This window comes from Acanthaster planci, linkage group LG18 (genome assembly GCF_054643075.1).
Source record: "Acanthaster planci isolate LZ-2023a linkage group LG18, COTS_SCS, whole genome shotgun sequence".
NCBI lineage: Eukaryota > Metazoa > Echinodermata > Asteroidea > Valvatida > Acanthasteridae > Acanthaster > Acanthaster planci.
The window spans coordinates 11,834,069-11,852,899 of record NC_141794.1 but is presented as its reverse complement, the minus strand read 5'-3'; the positions used below and the strand labels follow the sequence as shown (position 1 = coordinate 11,852,899).

Genomic DNA, 18,831 nt, shown 5'->3' with positions numbered 1-18,831 from the left:
GCTCCCAAAAACATTCTCAAACTTGTTTGTCATTATAGGTTTTTTTTTTGGGGGGGGAGGCGGGGGCAGGCCATGTATGGGTGGAGGTGTCGGCATGTTCAAAGGGGGTGAGGGGTAGTTTTTTGAGGGCGGGGGGGGTCAGGGGATAGAGTTAGGGGGCGATTGCAGTATGATTGAATATCACTCTTTGTGTTGAAAAAAAAGCGCCTCCTTATTCATTATATTCCAGTCGACATTGACTGCTACATAACGAAGACTGAGGTATTTTTCAAACTTTTTGAGGCCCCTCAAGATGACTCCCACAACATTTAATGCAAATAACCACCAAATAATCAACGTGACTGTCGTGACAAAAAAGGAAGACAAAAATAAAAGGGTCTGGCATTTTTCAAGCAAACATTTGATAGTTACTTTGATAGTACTCCATCAAAGATGAATCTGTCAGTCTTGGCAGTTCTGTACTGAAATTGTGTTTTTTATTTCATTTAAAAGAGACCAAAACTTAAGAAATTGCAATCGGGCTAGTCATAAAAATTAAACATCTATTCAAATACATACAAAATTTACAGATAGTCACACAAATTATTATTATTTTTTTTAATTTATGTGATGTAAATATTCCTGGGTGCAGATGTTAATGCTGAAGTGACTGGGGAAATTAGTATCAACAACTAGTACTTAGTCTGATTACCATGTGGTAATTTTTAGTACCAGGCTTAATCCTCAGTCATGGATCCTTCGTAAGCCATTGCAAGGTTTAATTTTGGTAGGATGTTGCATGATTTCAGGCACTGTTCATATGGGGTTTGAAGTTACTGTGCCCTCTTCAAGGACAGCTCATTAAAAAACCGGGCACCCTACTGAGTCCAAACACATGTACCTGAGTATCCTAAAAGCTACCAAACCCAAAAATTATAAGAGAAAAGCATTTCAGTTGCTGATTCTGTTAAACCAAAAAGTGCTCAATACTAATTTCGGGACACAAACGTGAAATCTACTTGGTTTTTGCTCTGATGGGAATGTACTGAATATTCGATCAAACACAAATCTGGCTATCTGGATAATCAAGTGACTGATCCCACAAGTCTGCCACTTTGAACTGAAATTAAAGAAAGATTAACTTTGGAAACCTGCCAATAAAATGAGAGCAATAACATTAAAGTTCATTATAGATTTATGTCAATTTACGCTGATGAATAATTACAATTTGTGATTATAAACAAGGGAATACATATGTGCTCGGCCATCTTAAACGTTTGTTTCAGACTGGCTCAAAGGAACGGATGCGACTAATTTAGTCCAAGTTGCAGGTTTGTTAGGTCTTAACCTAACATTTAAGACCAGCCAAGCACATAACATTCACATTCAAAATATCTTTTGAGTCAGAAAGTTTCAATTACAAATTTCCAACGATTTTGTTCAAGAATTTCACCTCATTTTTCAAAACACCCTTGCAGCCAAGTAATGGTATGTGCCTGTCATAAGAAGCTGTAACCCGATCTCCTTATACGGATATTGACTTGCGCATAGCTGGTACTGTGTGAGGTGGAACAGGACGTAATGAGCCATGCCATACTTTTTCACTTGTTTAAAACCGGCCATGTGATGGGCTCTCGACAAACTGGAATGGCTTAGCTGTCTTAGGTATTTATGAATTAATACTGGCATGAGTCTGTGATTGTTACTTGTCAAAGAAAAATTAATACAATTGCGTCCTGTACATGGACAGCACCTAATCAATATCTTACAGTTTGCACATCTCTCATTTAAAACTGAGCACTTGAATGGATTTGAGGTAATTCGTAATCGGTGTCTCCAATATCTGCGAGGAATAAACATGCGATGATTTCATTGTCTCTAAAATGTGACCAAATGCTGAAAATGGAACTTTCCCCAAATCAAATTTCAAAAATCAGAATTAAACGTTCATCGTTCAGCCTAGGTTGACAGTCAAAACTCAGAAGAATGTGAGCACAGACTTAATCTGCAAAGTCCATGCTGGCGAACCCTTTGACCCCTAACCCCGTGACCTTGAAGAGGGAACCGGCCAACGGCTGCTCGTTTCTGACAACCTCGTCGCTGATGCCCATACGAGAGCAGGTGACGTACAGCTCGTCCAAGTTGGGACCTCCAAAGCAACATGATGTGATGTTGGTGGCGGGGAACATGATGGTTTGAAGTTTCTCGCCTGAATCCGGAGGAAACATTCAAATAAAATCTGCGCATCTTCAAATTTCTGGCAACCAAAAGTTAATTGTTTACAGGTTCACACCACAAGTTATTTGGATGGGCTGGTCCATTGCCTAGACAATGGTTGTGTGCATATCAGAGTGCGGGACAGCCAGGGAGCTGAATAAGTTAACAGGGCACTCCCTCTTCATTTACCGTGCAGACAGGCTTTGATGCCTGAATTTCAAATTTATGCATTTTGAATTTATGCATGTATTTATAGCACATCAGGCATTTGCAAAGAATCCATTTCCTGACAATTATCTGCGTACATTATACATGTATGCACATGTTTGTCTTATTTATGTAAGGTAACAATTTATGTTCATTTACTGACTGTGTGATGAGGTTTTTTGCGTAATGGCTTTGCTGATGCATCAATTTAAATGTAAATGAAGATTTGCTTAATAGACGTACAAAATTTCGAGTTTTGCATAGGTTGTGCAAAAACAAGGATGCGCCCAGCAGGCATCACTTTGCACATCAGTCAGGGCTCTTGTAATTGTAGCTGTATTAGGACAGCTCAGGCGAAACGAGCTGGTTCACGCCCGAATGCACATGGTGCCTCAGGTATTGTGAGGCAGTGGCAGCCTGGGGGATCAGTTACCGTAACGGATTGGCTTTGTGGACAGGGTTCGTTGTGCACTGTGAGGTTGGGGCTGCCTTTTTGGCTCTACGAAGGCCCCCAAATGCATTAACTGAAGCCTGCTGAACACTGTCGCATGGTTTTCTAAACCCATGGCATCTATCCAGTTTCTTTTCAACGGGAAGTAACACGTAATTTTGCCCTCAAGAGTTTAGAATAATAATAATAATATGGAATGATAATAATAATTTAGAATTTACAGTGTGCCCTTTCCAGCGAAGTGATCAAAGGCGCATTACACTAAAAAGTGTGTGTTTTAATAAGAAACACAACTATTTTTCATTTGGCCTTACGCTTTAATTATGCAAATATTGGTTGCCAGTTAGTTTACCAACTAGCAACGGAACGGAAAATCTGAATTTTAGCTAAAAAGCTGGCCAAGACAGAGGTTTTTGAATATGTGTTGGGTAGTTTGATGGATTACCTGTTTCTGGATTGTAGCGATTGACTCGTGACTTGCTGAAGCACGCAAGCCACAACATCCCCTGGTGGTCAATGCACATTCCGTCTGGCAAACCTTCCTCCTTGGGCACACTGACAACAGCTCGACGGTTACCTTCCAAGCAAGCAAATTAGAAAATGCAAACTACGTTGAACTGATGACGTTTTCACAAAACTTTGGTAAAATTCTTTTTACCAAATCCAGTACCATTATTTTCTCCTCTAAAATCCAACAACTTTTGAGGGCCAATATATAGAGGGGTATTGTTGTGTTTTCATTCAGGATGAACCAAAAAACTGATTCCATTTTGTGAATTACCATCGACTGGTTTTCAGTCAGTAGGTATTGAATTCAATACTTTTGCTATCCGACTCCTTTTGAAAGTAACAGCTCCGCCCCTGAAACTGAGTAACTGTCAAACAAGGCCAGTAGTCCTGTCAGTGGCAACTGGTCAAGTAGTGGTCAGCTTCGCCTGGTATCCTGGCTATGTTTTCATTATGTAGGTTACCAGGCAAAATCGCACCAATTGACTTTCACTTACTTGTTTTCCCAGTTTCCAAGTCGTAATCGAACGCCTCGATTAGCCCCGTCAACGAGTCGATGTAGTACATAATCTTGTTGTCCAGGCTCCAGGCTATGCCGTTCGAGATGTCCAGGTCCTTGGCGTGCTTGGTGACCGACTTGTCCGAGTGCAAGCAGTAGAGGGAGCCCTGGCGACGACGCACTTCAGCCGGCCTCTCTTCTGGTCCCATCGTCCCTGTGCAAAGGATATCCAGTGAAGAAAAGTTACGTAAAGTATGCCGAAATGAATAATGACAAATCTATTTGGCAAAGATGTAGAATTTTGTGATGATAAATACACAGTGGTTTAGGTAGCATTTTTTCTTTAACCCCCCAATACACTAGTACAAACAAAATACCACTCAAGTTACTGTTTATTTATTATCCTCCTATGTAGCTGATTATGGGAACAGATCTATGCACTAGATGTTTGGAGCTTGCATTTATAATCAGCACACATGCATTGAATTTTTAAAAAGCCAAGCCAACGATTTGTGAGGTTAAAGCAAATTTAATTCTCTTCAATAAAAAAATTGGTAAATTGGAGTCTCTTTACTTTGGAAAACAACAAAAAAAGTCCCTGGCAAATCTCCTCTTAAGAATAGACACACCCCTACCACAATACTACACAAAATAGTTTGCATTCACGCAAATTAGGATTTAAAAAAAATTGCTGTTTGCTGACCAGCCCAAAATCTCCCTCTAGCGTCGCATTTGCCATCATTGAATCTGTTGTCCGGCTTATCTTCATCCACCTTTGTGATGGTGGTTAAGGCACCTGTCGACCAATCAAGGTAAGAGAAACGGCACTTTCCAGCAAGGACTAATTTGCCCGATGCTGTTGTCACGATGGTTCCTGCATTCTCGCCTATTGGTCGGAAAAAAAAGATGTCGAATTTTTAAATTAGGTAAGGAATCAATACTGATGCAGGCCAGTGTCCAAAAACGCCAAGTTACAAATTACAGTTACGGAATTTAAGAAAAGAGAGCAATTGCAGAATACCCCGCCACTCTAAAAAACAACCCCTGGAATGACTGGTAGGCCCTGTTTTAGCCCCCCAAAATTGATTTCGGATATGCCCTTTATTATTTAGTTTGGAAACCCAACTTGGAAAGAATCATTAGATGTTGAATGCTACATCCTGCCTCAGGCCTCCACTGTTACCATGGTTACCATCTCAATAAAGGTCAGACGTAAAATTGCAAATGCTGAAAAGACTGAGAAAAAAATTCCAATTTTGTTAGGAAATAGGCCTACTACATAGGCTTACTACCGTGGTTGAAGAACCCTTCTTTTCAGGACCACTACAGCTGTACTCACAACAGAGACAACTCACAAGTCACACGGTGCTACCGTAAACCTTCCACTTACAATCGAATCCTCAAATCATGCTCAAGCCATCATATATGCATACAGTGCACGGAGGACAGAGGTCATGCTTGGCCACACAATGCGCTCACCTACATCGACCTTTTCGTGCCTGTCGTCCGCGGGGCGATAGCGGTGCACTGCGTTGCCGTAAATATCAACAAAATACAGGGTCTGGCTAGCCGCGTGCCAGTGCGGTCCCTCCAGCAGCTGCCCGCAGTTCTTGACCACTACTTCAATCTTAACTTGCTCTGGACTCGCCATGATTATGACGATATTTCTGGCCGCCTACTAATCCCACAGCCTACACAGCTAACTGGCTGTGATTTTACAAGTGGAAATCCGGAAACCGTGGGTTTGCATTGTGAATTCGAGGTACAAGGGGGCGTATGCTCAAGGTAGACTTGTATCAGTCGTGCATCATCTTGGAAAAACACGGGTCAGACGGCGGACCAAACTAGCAGGGTGAAATTCCTTCATATTTGCTTTGCTGTGAATCGAATATTTTTCTGTTGTTTATTCGTTGCCTATATTATCCATATACCATGCAACAGATCCAGATCGCGTCGCATCGTTGGCCAAATTAATGGGCCAAATAAACATAGAGCTTGGTACACGTCACTGGTATGAATATTCATAGCATTGGGCTCAAAACTTTCTGTATCGGAGTACTGATCGGGTGCGGCATTGCGTAACAATTAAAAACCACTTTTGAGAGCTGTATTAAAACCTAAAGATGACAAAAAGCAAACTTACTCGTAACAGAGCATTACAATCCTTCAAAAGTTGTTTGAAGACAATTCAGATTTTGAAAAGCACGAAAACCTGCATGTTTCAACTTCTAGAAGCCTGCTCTAATAATTGAGTTAATGTGAGATCACACATAAAAGACATAGTTCTTCACGTACACTGAAACCATATGATTTTGCTAAAGCTTTATTTCTCAGATATGTGTAAAATATACATGTATACTACCACAACTGTATTCATTTTTAAAGATTTATAATGATATATATTTCAATGTAACCATTTTTCTTTCACCCTCATTAAGTTAAAATTGAGACCAAATCATCATACAAACAGTTCAATTGCTCTATACCATAGTCGTGACTTATTAAACTGTAAATAAATGATGTTTTTGTCAGATGAACCTGAAGGTAAGACACATCTGTTTTTTGCAGGAGTCACTTTGACCAAATTTCTGAAACTCCGATTACACATATATTAATGCTAGGCACCCTGAAAAGGCAGAGCTTTCAAGTCACTTCACAAATCTCTCATCAGATATTGAAAACTTTCTTTGGACAAAACACATACATTCAACTTCTGATAAATGCCCCCTCCAGCTTCCAAGTCATTAATTACATTACCATGACTATAACATCAAATTCGAACCAATCAGTTTAAAAAAAATCTGGCAAGCTACGGTGTCAAGTCAAAGGGCGCAACTCCCCAACAAAAAAGTTTTAAAAAAAAAGAAGAAAAGTTTAAAAAAAAAAGGAAATGAGAAAAAAGAGAGCCCAAAGATGATGAAAAACATCAATTTGCTTGAACAAAAAAAAAACCCTCAAAACTGTCCCCCTCATGCAGTTGTGGCTTTGTCTTTTAATTGACAAGTACTCTGAAACCCCTCCCCCCTTAGCAGAAATCCTCCCCTGGAAAATATAGGTGCCCCCCGGAAAAAAATCCTGGTGATGCCCATGAAGCCACACCCCATCTATATGAAGTATAACAAAGACACTCGTTTATTGTTCAACCATTATTACCATTAAAAGTACTTTAAGGGTGAAAAACAGTGGAAAACACTTCTGAGGTAACAGAGTACAACCAATCATGCAGTTCCCCAAAGAACATATACGCTGATAGTTACATTGGCAAAAATTAATATCAGATTTAAGACATGTTTATTCACTAAAATTTGCTGCAAAAAAGGCCACCAAATACGCCAATAGTAATTTCAACTTAATTTTAATCCTTAATTTTAGGATTTCACTTATTTGATCCGGTTTACTTCAACTGCAACATTTGCATAAATCTGCATATCTTCATGGCGACTACATCCGGTAGTTGTCTACGCTGACATGGCTCTGTTTGGCTATGCAGTCCTGTAACCATCTGGCGGACACGATGACTGCATCTGAATTCTCGGCTTTCATGTCCATCAAAGCCTGGGCCTGAAATATTCAAAACACGTATACTATTTACTCACATTTTGTCAAGGGACAAAATTATCAGAGTCAAGGCACAAGGCTAAGATTGCAGCTGTCGGTTGCAATTTTCCAGGACTATTTAAAATATGGCAATCTATTAAATGCCATTTGCACAGGTAAGTTGTTTGGTATTATGACTTGGAGACTGCCATAGCAACTATTTTAGACTGAAAAAGACAGCCTGCAAATTAATCCTTCCGCTGCCACATCAAAAGCGGCCCATCGAAAGTAATCTTTGCACGTTTTGATATTCTTGACTTTTCCGTAACTTTTTTCTAACCAATTTCACAAGACTTTTCTAAGACTTTCTCGGACAACTTTTTTCCTACAATTTTCAGGATATTCCATAGCCGAGAGAACCCTGATTAAGTTGCTAGCTAGCTTCGCAGTTCACCAGCAAATCAGGCAGACAGCCAGAACCAAGACAGGCAGTTAGAAGTAACATGATGTCTTAAACATGTCTGTACCTCTGCTGTCTCCTCGTCAGCTATGATGTGAGTTGTTTGATCACTGACAGTCTCCGAGACGTCGCCATCAAACGTGAACCAATGTTAAGGGCATCGCAAAGAAGAAAACAGTTACGGAAAACAATGGTCATCCCCAACCAGGCAGAAAAATGCTGGTGTTGTAGTCCAATTATTCTCAAAATCTTCAAGAGTAGTACTCAAACTGTTTCCCACAGTCGTAAGTCTTTGCATGCACCGTAGTCCTTTGTGTTAGCCTTGAAAGTAATGGTAAAAGAACCTGAAGTACTAGAGATAATGAAAAATACTTGCAACATATTTGTAGAATACCCTACTTCAACACTGCACAAAGGATATGCCACAATGTAACGGGTCAACTTCTTCACTTCGCTCTCGGCAAGGTCGCAGAAGGTCACCGTCACCCCTCGCAGGAAACTCGGAAGCCCACCCGCGTCGCTCTGGTCACACCCCGATACATCAAGGGTAGAGGGCGAGGCCGTTGACGTTGAAGGCACAGATGTATCGCTGGAGGGAGTTGAGGAGTGGGGTTTGTGGCGGGGCGCTTGGGGACTGGTTGAGGGACGCTTGGAACGGTGTCTTGGGAAATAGTAGCTGTGAGTTAGTGGCTAAGGATGGCTATCTGACGAGCTAGAAACATTTTACATCACAACGGACATAAAGTAATTGATCATTCTCTCATTCAGGTCTTCATCGTCACAGCAAACTACCCTTCAAGATTCATTGTTGCTTCATTCTGTCATTTCAATCTCTCGAGTCTGGAGTAGCTCTGAAGACAGAATAGCTGATTCCAGAATTGATACACAAGTACTGTTTATTTGATTTGGTATTCTTCTTTTGGTCTTGATGTTATGGTAGATAATGACGTTTTAAAAGTGTCCAGTATTATCATTATTGCAGCAACCTGTTAGAGTATAGTAGTGATGGATACCAGGCAAAAGTCTCATGCAAGGGCTGGATCCTAGCAGTGATGGATACCAGGCAAAAGTCTCATGCAAGGGCTGGATCCTAGCAGTGATGGATACCAGGCAAAAGTCTCATGCAAGGACTGGATCCTAGCAGTGATGGATACCAGGCAAAAGTCTCATGCAAGGGCTAGATCCTAACAGTGATGGATACCAGGCAAAAGTCTCATGCAAGGCCTGGATCCTAGCAGTGATGGATACCAGGCAAAAGTCTCATGCAAGGCCAGGATCCTAACAGTGATGGATACCAGGCAAAAGTCTCATGCAAGGCCTGGATCCATTCATTGATATGTGAATTCAATAAAAGTCAAACAAAAGTCAGACAAGTTTAACAACGGCAATGAGAAGCTACGGATTAATTAAATGACTTGCAAGTTGATGGTTACTCGCTTAAAGAAGTTTCACAGCATCCGGACATTCTAGAAAAAAAAGACTCCACAATACTTGTAGACGACATTGAGTTATACAATTGTACTTCAACTTGACTCATTAACTCACAAGGATACATGTATGTGGAAATGCCTTTTGACGCCAGTAGCTTATGAATAAGTTTCTCCGTGCCATACCAGTTGAAACCAGGCGTGGCGTAGCCAATGCGTGGCAAGTGGACGCTCGCTACGAGAGATCAGAAACAAATAGTTCCAACATGCAGATTAGACATCGACGACAATATTTACGCAAAATTAAGATAATAAGGTAAAATCTGAGGCCAACTCTTTTTCCATTCGGTTCCGACGGTGTGAATATTTGAGACTGATTCTGAAGGTTGAGATGAAGCCACAGCCAAAAAGGAAGCCAGGATTTGAATAACGGCTTCAGACAGACACTGCTGCAGTGAAGACTAACCGTTGCGCTCTTTTGCTGCTTTGTACACCCGCTGAAGACCTTGGTTGAGGGCATACATCTTGATTCCAGACAGGTTGTTGCGTTTGTCTCTATGCTGAGCTATAATAAGAGCAACCTAAAGCCAAAAAAACCAAAATTAACATCTGAACAAAACAAGGCCTACAAACTGTAAGATTTTAATTCTGAAATTCTAAAATGAACTTCACAATAGTGAAATTTGCAACATTCATTAGTTCACAGAAACTTACTTTAAATGTGAGAATTTGAATATTTAACAAGAAGTTAGAACGCAGGAAGGATATATGCCCATTCCAGAATGGGTCTTCATTCTCAACTGGGCTAATAGTTACCATATCATTTCCTTTGCTACGGCTCATTTTGTCATCAATGCCAATCAAATGAGCATCACCAAGGGCCAGATCTGAAACAAACACATGAAGAAAAAGAATTTGGATGAGAATATAAGAAGAACTTTATGACGATGTAACGATTTTAGAATTATGTCACATCTCCTAAGATCACAAAGTTTCACCGCTGCTGGTACCTTGCCAGCTTCACACAGGCAGATTTCCTCCTTTTATCTCCGTTTTAAAACTGCATGACAGTACATGGTGAAACGCACAAATGCTCAATTCCAATCAATGCACACACAAACAAACCAGGGAGCTCCAATCATGGATTGGCTACAAGTTATATTTTAATTCCCACGATGACAACACCTTGCATTTTTCCTGCCAGCTCGTACTGAGTTTCCGGCTGGTCCGATCTCCTCTGTAGGGCCGTGAAAAGTCCACCCTTTCCCCAAGATCCACTGTCATCTAGGGAAATGAAAAAGTACCAACTTATCCAACTTATTCATAATAACCCCGAGTGTGAGAGAAGCCATCTCGACGAAGTTGCTAGGCAACAGCTACTGTTAAGTTCTATTACCAAAGTAGAATTTTGGAAATTGGTCAGCCATATCTGCGACTAACCTACGCAGTGAACAACAATGGCATCTCTGTCTCCAGTGTTGATTGGCTGGGTGACGTCACCACTAACGTACTGAATCGTGCGGACTTCGTTCCCGTCGTCCAACATCAAGAGGTCATCTTCCTCTTCTTCTTCATCTTCCTCATCCGTTTCCATGGCAATATTGGCAGACTCGTAGTCATTGGCTTCCCACAGTTTATCACTAAAGAGCGATCATGAGGTGACCAAAAATGACACAATGTGCTCATGCAAAGTGCTGAAAATATGTGCGAATTCTGATGAAAATCAGTTGTGCATATTATTTGTATGCATGCAGTGTGGCCCCTGCGTTGGAGCTATGTGATTGATCCAACACCACTATCACAGGGTTTTCTTCACCACAGCGTGTTTTTTCAGAATCAGATTAGGCTTTGGTTTCATGAGTTGCGATTCAAGATTCTCCAGCTGAATAGAGACTCCATTTTGTGTCAAGGAGGCACCAAACTGTGTCTTCAATCAAAGTAATTTCACTTTGTTCCCAGAGTGAACGTTTGGATTTTACAAAGTTGCGACAAAGCCCAGATTTTGACAAACGGCCAACCCAGAGCTCAAATTCTGGCATAGCAAAACATTCACAGTGATTTGTTGCCAAGGTAACTATGAAAACTGACGATCCAAGAAATCAGACGCGAGGCATTCCGGCAAAAACGGGATCAGGTCACTCACAGCTTCTGCCTTCTCTCCTGCATTCTGCGGACAAAGGCTTCCTCCATCAACTTGGCCTTCTTGGCCGCAGCTTCCTGCCTCTTGATGGCTGCCTCTTCTCGCTGAAGGACGGAAAGGGCACAAGACAATTCCTTCTAGTATTTAAAGACACCTGTGAGCTCTCACCAGTTCCCTTTAAAACCTTAACACTGCAACATGAATTCACTGACTTCCACTCAATCCCATTACCCTGAGGTTAACGCAATATCCCCTCGTTACCATCTTCTTTGCTTCACTACCTTTCTCTTTCTCTCTTCAAGTTCCTCTGGCGTGTACTCTTTCTTCTTCCGTTGGGGTAAGGGAAGATCTGGTACGGCCTTGATGTTTCGGTGTTTCCGCAGCGCCCGCGGCAGCTGCACATTGTCCTCCTGTTCGGCTAGCTCAGCTTGAAAGAATGAAATTAGGAAAAGAATTTGCAGTTTATGATAAGATCCCACAAATTGAGTACACATTCTCAATATTTCACATGCAACAAATGTTTTCACATGAAGTAAAAGGAGCATTTGAAAATCGTCAAACTCAGTTTGGCTTCCTGGTTTGTTTACATTTGTACATCGTCCCTTTGTCACATTACAACAACTTCTTGATCAGTTTTTGTACTTTGTTTTCATGAGCACATTATTTCTGCGGGTAAATTTCACTAAACCGACACGAGGGTGAAAATTACTCGTGAGAAGACAGTATAGCACCTACAGTTACAAGAGGCAACCTACAGCAAGCAATAAATCTGATTCATCGGGTGGAATTCGAACTACCAACCAGCAATGAGTGCTTCGAATGCCTCCCTGTCCTTGTTGGATGCAACAGGTTCCTTGGAGTAGTCCTTCCCTTCAAACACGTACAAGTCACCTGGTGTTTTTAAGATCAACAAAATTTGAACACTAGCGTTTGCTCTTTAAAGCAGGCCACTGACGTACATACAAATCTGGAATTGTCTTGGAGGATGTGTCAAAGCAAGGGTCAATGCTCAATAAACAATTCAGGCAAGAGAGGAGTAATTGTGGTAGAGTAGGTTCCTCAGGGACACAAGCTTACTTTGAATGTTATGAATGTAACAATGCACTAAAAGATAACTACAATTCAATGAACGTAAGGCCAAACTTGTCTAACTTTTGCTTCCTCTTTCTGTAGTCAGCGAGTGGTTTGCAGTAATCCTGCATTTTGCATTTCTGAAACATGGCACAAGCTCTTTATTTCTTTAATAAATGCCCAAATCTGTCACATCATTTTACCTTCGGACGTCCCCTCCATTTCCTCATCCCCTTCCTCCAAGGCATGCTGGGTAGACGACACCTCTTCCTCCACCCACTGGCCGTCCACGCTGCTACCCAGCATGCCTTGCAGGTCCACATCGTCGATGCTGCTGTCGGCTGACTGCAGGAGCTGATCCAGCCCAAACTTCAGCATTTCCGAAAGCTGCATTTTGACAAAAAAGAAATTTGCACAGAAGTTTCATGTCCACATTTTATTATCTTTTCTTTTCCTAGAGATAAATTACAAAAAAATCATTATTTTAAGCCGAAAAGGGAAAGTCTCAATACCTGAGTCGCCGATTCAGCTGGGCCCACTCCTCCGAGAGAGAACTGGCCTCCTTCTATGACCTGATTGGTCAACTTCAGCTTGGCATCTGCTCGTTTGATGATTATTTCCTCCACTGAGTCTTTACCAACCAGACGAATAATCTTGACCGGCCTACAGAGGGGCACAAACACCACGGTCAGTGCCAGACTCAGTTTTACTCCACGTTTTGATAAACTAAAAACTTAGAAAGAGAAGCTTTTACTTCACAGTTTTCAAATAACTCTGATTTTCATTTCACCTTGTCTGTCCAATTCTGTGAGCCCTGGCAGCTGCCTGAAGATCGTTTTGAGGGTTGAAGTCACTGTCCACAAAGATGACGGTATCAGCAGCAACAAGGTTTAACCCCTGACCTCCAGCCTTGGTGCTGAGGAGGAAGGCAAAAGTCTCGTCTTGTTCGTTGAAGTTCCGTATGGCCAGGAAGCGCTCCTCGCTGCGGACAGAGCCATCTAGACGCTCATAGGAGTAACCTAACCACAAACAACTTTGCTGATTCAGGGGCTATTTGTACACAGCATCCATGTACATGTATAAAAACCAAGCAAGTCCTTCATCATTGGCCAGATGGTTAACCAGTCAAAATGACTGCACAATAAACAAAACTGAATGTCATGAATATGGAAATACAGCGGTGAAAACTGAGCTTGCAGTTTTCAAAAGCCAGTTGTCTTCTTAAATTACTGCAGACAGCATTGTTACACTGAAGAAAAAAAAAAGGCTGACATTTCTTTCTACACATAGATTAAGTCACCAGAGTGGAGACTGATCTTTACCTCGGAATCCCAGGTAGTCTTGAAGTATATCAAGCATACGCGTCATCTGGGAGAAAAGAAGAACTTTGTGGTTGCGTTGTTTCAGAAATGTCAAGAGCTTATCCAGAAGGTGTAGTTTGCCGCTGGAGTCCACAAGGTGTTCCCCCAGCTGAAATGGTTCGGGTTCAACACCTGAGGTCAGAGGTTAGACTGGGTTTTCAATTAGATTTTGATTTAGATTCAATTACTGAGATTGATGCAAAGCCAAGAATGCAGATTGGGTCAGACATAGTCAGTTCAACTCTAATTCTTGTTGAATTTTAATGGTCAGGTCAAAGTTAGAGCTGGGGTCAAAATGAAGGTCAAATTGCAAGTTTTTCAAACTTCGGCTGCATTTATAGCTTTGGCCCAGGAATCATATGTAGGCTATGTTCAAAATATGAACAAAAGCTGAAATAAACGTGTACTTGTGAAACTGGCTAGCCAGACAAATGCTGGAATTGATCTGTTAGAAACAATAATGATACCCAATAGACGCACCATCAAACAGATACGGGTGGTCAACCACTTTTCGTAGCTGCATCAGAACATTCATGAGTCTCGTCTTGGGCCTCTGACTAGCAGGATCTTGTTCTTGAAAGGCCTCTGAAAAACAAGAAAGACAAAAGAAAATGTGCAGACGCAAACGAATGAAATGGGAGGATTTCTTGTTTTGGTTTATTCTCTGTTTAATACAAATTTCACCAAGACAGCTTTACAAGACTACCAAAAGTCCAGACAAAAGACCAGCCGCATGACAAGCCATAGACCAAACACATGACCAAACACATGACAAGACACAAGACCAGTCACAAGACCAGACACAAGACCAGACACAGACCAGACACAAGACCAGACACAAGACCAGTCACAAGACCAGACACAAGACCAGACACAAGAACAGACACAAGACCAGTCACAAGACCACTCACAAGACAAGTCACAAATTTAAGGGTGAACCATGACAAAGAAATGATTTGGTTGCAGTCCGTAATCGGAACAGCTTGTGACTTGAATTCAGACTGGAGGCCTTGTGACAGTCTTGTGGGATCTAGAGTACAACTTTATCAATAATGGATGAAAAAACAAGAGAAACCTTCATGTTTTACCATAATCTTTGGTCAAGACTGCCTTGTAAAGTTTCTTCTGTAGGGCTGACAACCCGTGGTACAGAATCACCTGCAAAACGCCCACAAAAACCCTCAACAGATTAATATGTAATAAAACTTGTGCAGCGTCACAGCATGGATTTTACAAAAGATTGGAAATACCGTACCAACTGTTGCCGACAAGCTCAGTGGATGAGCACATCTACAGTCATACAGTAGAGGGTCATGGGTTCAAATATAACCAAGACAACTGTTTAAGCATACAATAAATAACATCTGTGAAGAGCAAAATCAACGGTCCCGGTTGACGTCTCCCCTGATGCAGACTGTCATCAACATTTTCCTCTTCCAACAATGGCACACCAGGGCAGGTCTAGGGATTAAGGCAACCCAAAAGCTGATACAAGTTGAGCAGGATGGGTTAGACGACATTGCTCCTACCTCTGACTTCTTGGGGATGTCGAGAACGACTTCATTTTTGGTCCTCCTCAACAGAAAAGGCAACAGGATGGAGTGCAGGTCATTCTTCACTGTGGAACAATATCGCGGGGGAAACCGGTCACAAAAACGGTTCGTTGTACAAATACTTTTCAAAATTTATTAACCCCATTCTCCAAGATCTGTCAACATTTTATTCAGATTTTGCAGTGATGAACGATGAATCCTAGTCATAATTATTTTACGAGAGGTTTGATGCATCTTGAAAATTTGAAGTTCACAGAAGGTGCTATTGGTTTCTTGCACAATGGAGGATTTTGGAGATTTTTGGAAGGTTCCAACCAAAATAGCCGAGGGAGTTTGACCTAATGACCTTTGACCCTTGACCTGACCTGCATCATCTGTCATGTTCTCGTACTCCTCCAGGAATTTCTCCTTCAGGCTGCTTCTGAAGATGCCAGGCGCCACGAACGACAGAAGGGAGTAGAGCTCGGTCAAGTTGTTCTGGACGGGCGTGCCGGTGAGTAGAACACTATGACCGATGGTGAACTAAAAACCAAACCATGGGTTTCTGGAGCTATGGCTAGGTCTACTTTCAGCATGTGCCCATGCGTTTGAAATCGGCAAAGACCTAGCCATAGCCATAGACACCGGATATGGATGCAGCGCAAGTCTGCTGCAGCCGTTCTGTCAATGATGAGATTTTTGTCGTGAATAAACACACTAAATCGATGGAAGACTTTTGAGATGCTTGGTGTTGGCAAAGACGTGAGTGCCACATGATGGGCACCATCGAGTCAATGCGGGCATGCTCAATACGATGCCAAAGAAAGTGGGCTGGTCATGTATACTTGTCGCCACAAAGATTCTCAAATGTCTTCCATAATTGAGAAGTCTCCTATGGACGGAGTCAGACAGTGGTCCCAACACCCAATACTTCAAGGCACTTTTTTGCCTTGATGACCTCTGACACAGAGGTCAAAGTTCATTTCAGTGCTCTGACATTTGCGTACAGAGCACAGGGTATTGAACAGCAATGCGATGAAGATTCAGTGCTGTGCATAGGCAACCAATGAAGTCAATCCATGACAAAAGTTTTCAAGAACCACTTTCCAGAGGTTTACTCGTATATACGTGTACCCAGCAACCAAGACTAGTCAAACGATTGTCTTACTTCTTTCAAGGTCTGGTGGAGAAGAGAGCTGCGATTCTTGAGGCGATGAGCCTCATCAACAATAAGGACCTCCCAGCTGAACTTCTGAAGGAAAGCTGCATCTTTCAGGCACAACTGAAATGAACCAAGGAGTTCAAAGGTCAAAGGTCCAAAGCCAGATAGAGCTTTCAGCAGAATTCTATGAAATGCTACCAAAACCACTGGTAATTTGGAAGAATTGTAGATATTTTGACTATACAAAACAAATAAAGTTGTTCTGTGGAACAAAAACTTAACAAGTTTTAGCCATATTCTATTGTCTTTGAAGATCTTCTCCAAAGTCTTAGGTATTCAAAATTGAATTGGTATGGTCATTCAAACCCAAAATCAGACATTATAAACTACATGTATTAAGTTTAATTTCTTCAAGGGTATTGATTAGTTTCTACGAGCTCTCCTTGGACAGAATCCGAGCAAATTGAAACCTGTATGTACATGACACGTCTGTGCACATGTGCAGTGACTATGGGCAGGACCCTACCCACAATGCTTTGCACAAAATGCTGTGAAATGGATTAGCCCACACCGACATAAAAAATGTCTTCTTACCTCATATGTTGTCAGTAGCACTTGCCAATTATTTGAATGTCGTATGTCACTCTGCAGCTCTTCTCTTGTGGTTTTGTCTCCCATGTAAGTGAAAAATTTCAACTTGGGAGAGAACCTGAAAGAAACAGAATTCTCAAACATTTTCAAAATCCGTTTCAAAAATAAACAAATCAAGTTTTTCTAATTTTGTTTATATTCTGCAATAAAATAATTCTTGGCAATGCAAAATTCATGACTTGAAATTCAAAAAGGTTTTGCACACGAAAATTCAATGCATGAAAACCAAATAACCAATTCTTAAAAAAGAGAAACATTCCTGTCTAGTTTCTTACCTTTCCAATTCATCTTTCCAGTTTCCCATCACGGAAAGCGGGCTGAGTATCAAGAAGGGGCCCTGACTTTTTCCAGATCCAAAAAGGTAAGTCAGAAGGCCTATCGTCTGTATCACGAAAATGTGATTATTTTGTAATAAAAAAATTAGAAAAAAACTGTTTCATGTTGAGATATTGGAGCTAAAGTTACAAAAAGTAACAAAAACGGCCTATAGAAAATGGCACTGCCAGTGAATATGACAATCAATGACAGTGGCAATGACAACGTGGCAATGTTGTCAAATTAACGCCGAAATACACACAGGAAAGTAATTACGGATTGCTACTTGCCTGACAAGTTTTACCAAGACCCATCTCATCACCGAGGATACAGCCGTGGTTTCTGTGGTAACGCTGTATCAACCAGTTGAGGCCATCTATCTGATATGGTCGATATGTAATGCCTGCAGCACCCCCCCAAAAAAATAACAACATAGAAAACAGACCAACTCATAAGTGTCTGACATATCATTCAACCATGTCAATATGTTCAACATGTCATTCCAAGGTAACTGTTACGTGCACACTATCATTTTAGTAACGTTTCAAGCAGCATGTGCAATTCTCCACACTGTGTTTAGTTTATTGACCATAACGCAAATGGTAAAGTAGATTCTCAACGTTTTTATGCACACCTAGCCCTACATGCATGTACATGTAGGCCTACGTACTCTATACGTACCGGTTAGGCCGAACTTGGCCATGGCGTTTCCGTCAACAAAAGTCCGGTCTGCATTCTTCAATTCGCCAAGATCTGAAATCTTTCGACGAATCCTATCCATATCTGAGAAATACTGGATCTTTTCACCAGTAGACAAACATGTGATGTGTCACTTAAATTCAGAAATTGTCGAGTTTCTTCAGGTAGATGACTCATTCTCGTCCAGTTCGGACAAGCCCGCGATCATAAACAACTTTCCAAAGCTATTGAGGGCGCTGTCACCAATTAACGTGTCACGACGGCGCTGGGGCCGGGGGCAGACACCCCGGGCCCCCGACATTTTCTGCCGTAAAAATCGTCGCAGCCTCAAGCAGTAAGCCTTCAGGAGACGTTTTTAGTCATGGGTTGCTATCATCTTGACACCAGTCTAGTGAAGATTGGACATTTGAGAATTTTGAAGTTTATTTCTGAGATCACAATAATCGTCATAACAACGCAATATTATTTCGCTTGGTCTAGTTCTACCTCCATGGTCAACTGTAGTAGCCATGGGCGTCACAAGAGGGGGGGGCAAGAGGGCACTTGCCACCCCGTGCAAAATTGACAAAAAATAAAAAGGAGAACAAGAAACGAAAGCGAAAAGAGGTGATGAAAA

The 18,831-nt window shown here is 41.5% G+C and overlaps 2 protein-coding genes across 2 annotated transcripts; both read right to left on the bottom strand.

Moving 5' to 3' along the window:
• Nucleotides 1-454: 454 nt before the first annotated feature.
• LOC110978782 (regucalcin-like) lies at nucleotides 455-5,623 on the bottom strand. The gene is made up of 5 exons (XM_022234058.2): nucleotides 5,340-5,623; nucleotides 4,564-4,746; nucleotides 3,859-4,074; nucleotides 3,300-3,431; nucleotides 455-2,188 (listed from the first exon to the last, which is right to left on the bottom strand). The coding sequence occupies exons 1-5, from the start codon at nucleotides 5,509-5,511 to the stop codon at nucleotides 1,980-1,982; spliced, it is 912 nt and encodes a 303-aa protein (XP_022089750.1). The 5' UTR covers nucleotides 5,512-5,623; the 3' UTR covers nucleotides 455-1,979.
• A 1,346-nt stretch (nucleotides 5,624-6,969) lies between these two features.
• LOC110978731 (ATP-dependent chromatin remodeler CHD1L-like) lies at nucleotides 6,970-18,443 on the bottom strand. The gene is made up of 24 exons (XM_087148759.1): nucleotides 18,198-18,443; nucleotides 17,807-17,919; nucleotides 17,477-17,583; nucleotides 17,145-17,259; nucleotides 16,557-16,670; nucleotides 15,775-15,931; nucleotides 15,386-15,474; nucleotides 14,945-15,014; nucleotides 14,337-14,441; nucleotides 13,818-13,988; nucleotides 13,286-13,514; nucleotides 13,008-13,158; nucleotides 12,699-12,882; nucleotides 12,226-12,315; nucleotides 11,706-11,851; nucleotides 11,428-11,528; nucleotides 10,725-10,924; nucleotides 10,470-10,568; nucleotides 10,101-10,171; nucleotides 9,751-9,865; nucleotides 9,411-9,519; nucleotides 8,280-8,533; nucleotides 7,925-7,998; nucleotides 6,970-7,421 (listed from the first exon to the last, which is right to left on the bottom strand). The coding sequence occupies exons 1-24, from the start codon at nucleotides 18,295-18,297 to the stop codon at nucleotides 7,302-7,304; spliced, it is 3,084 nt and encodes a 1,027-aa protein (XP_087004885.1). The 5' UTR covers nucleotides 18,298-18,443; the 3' UTR covers nucleotides 6,970-7,301.
• Between the last annotated feature and the right edge of the window lie 388 nt (nucleotides 18,444-18,831).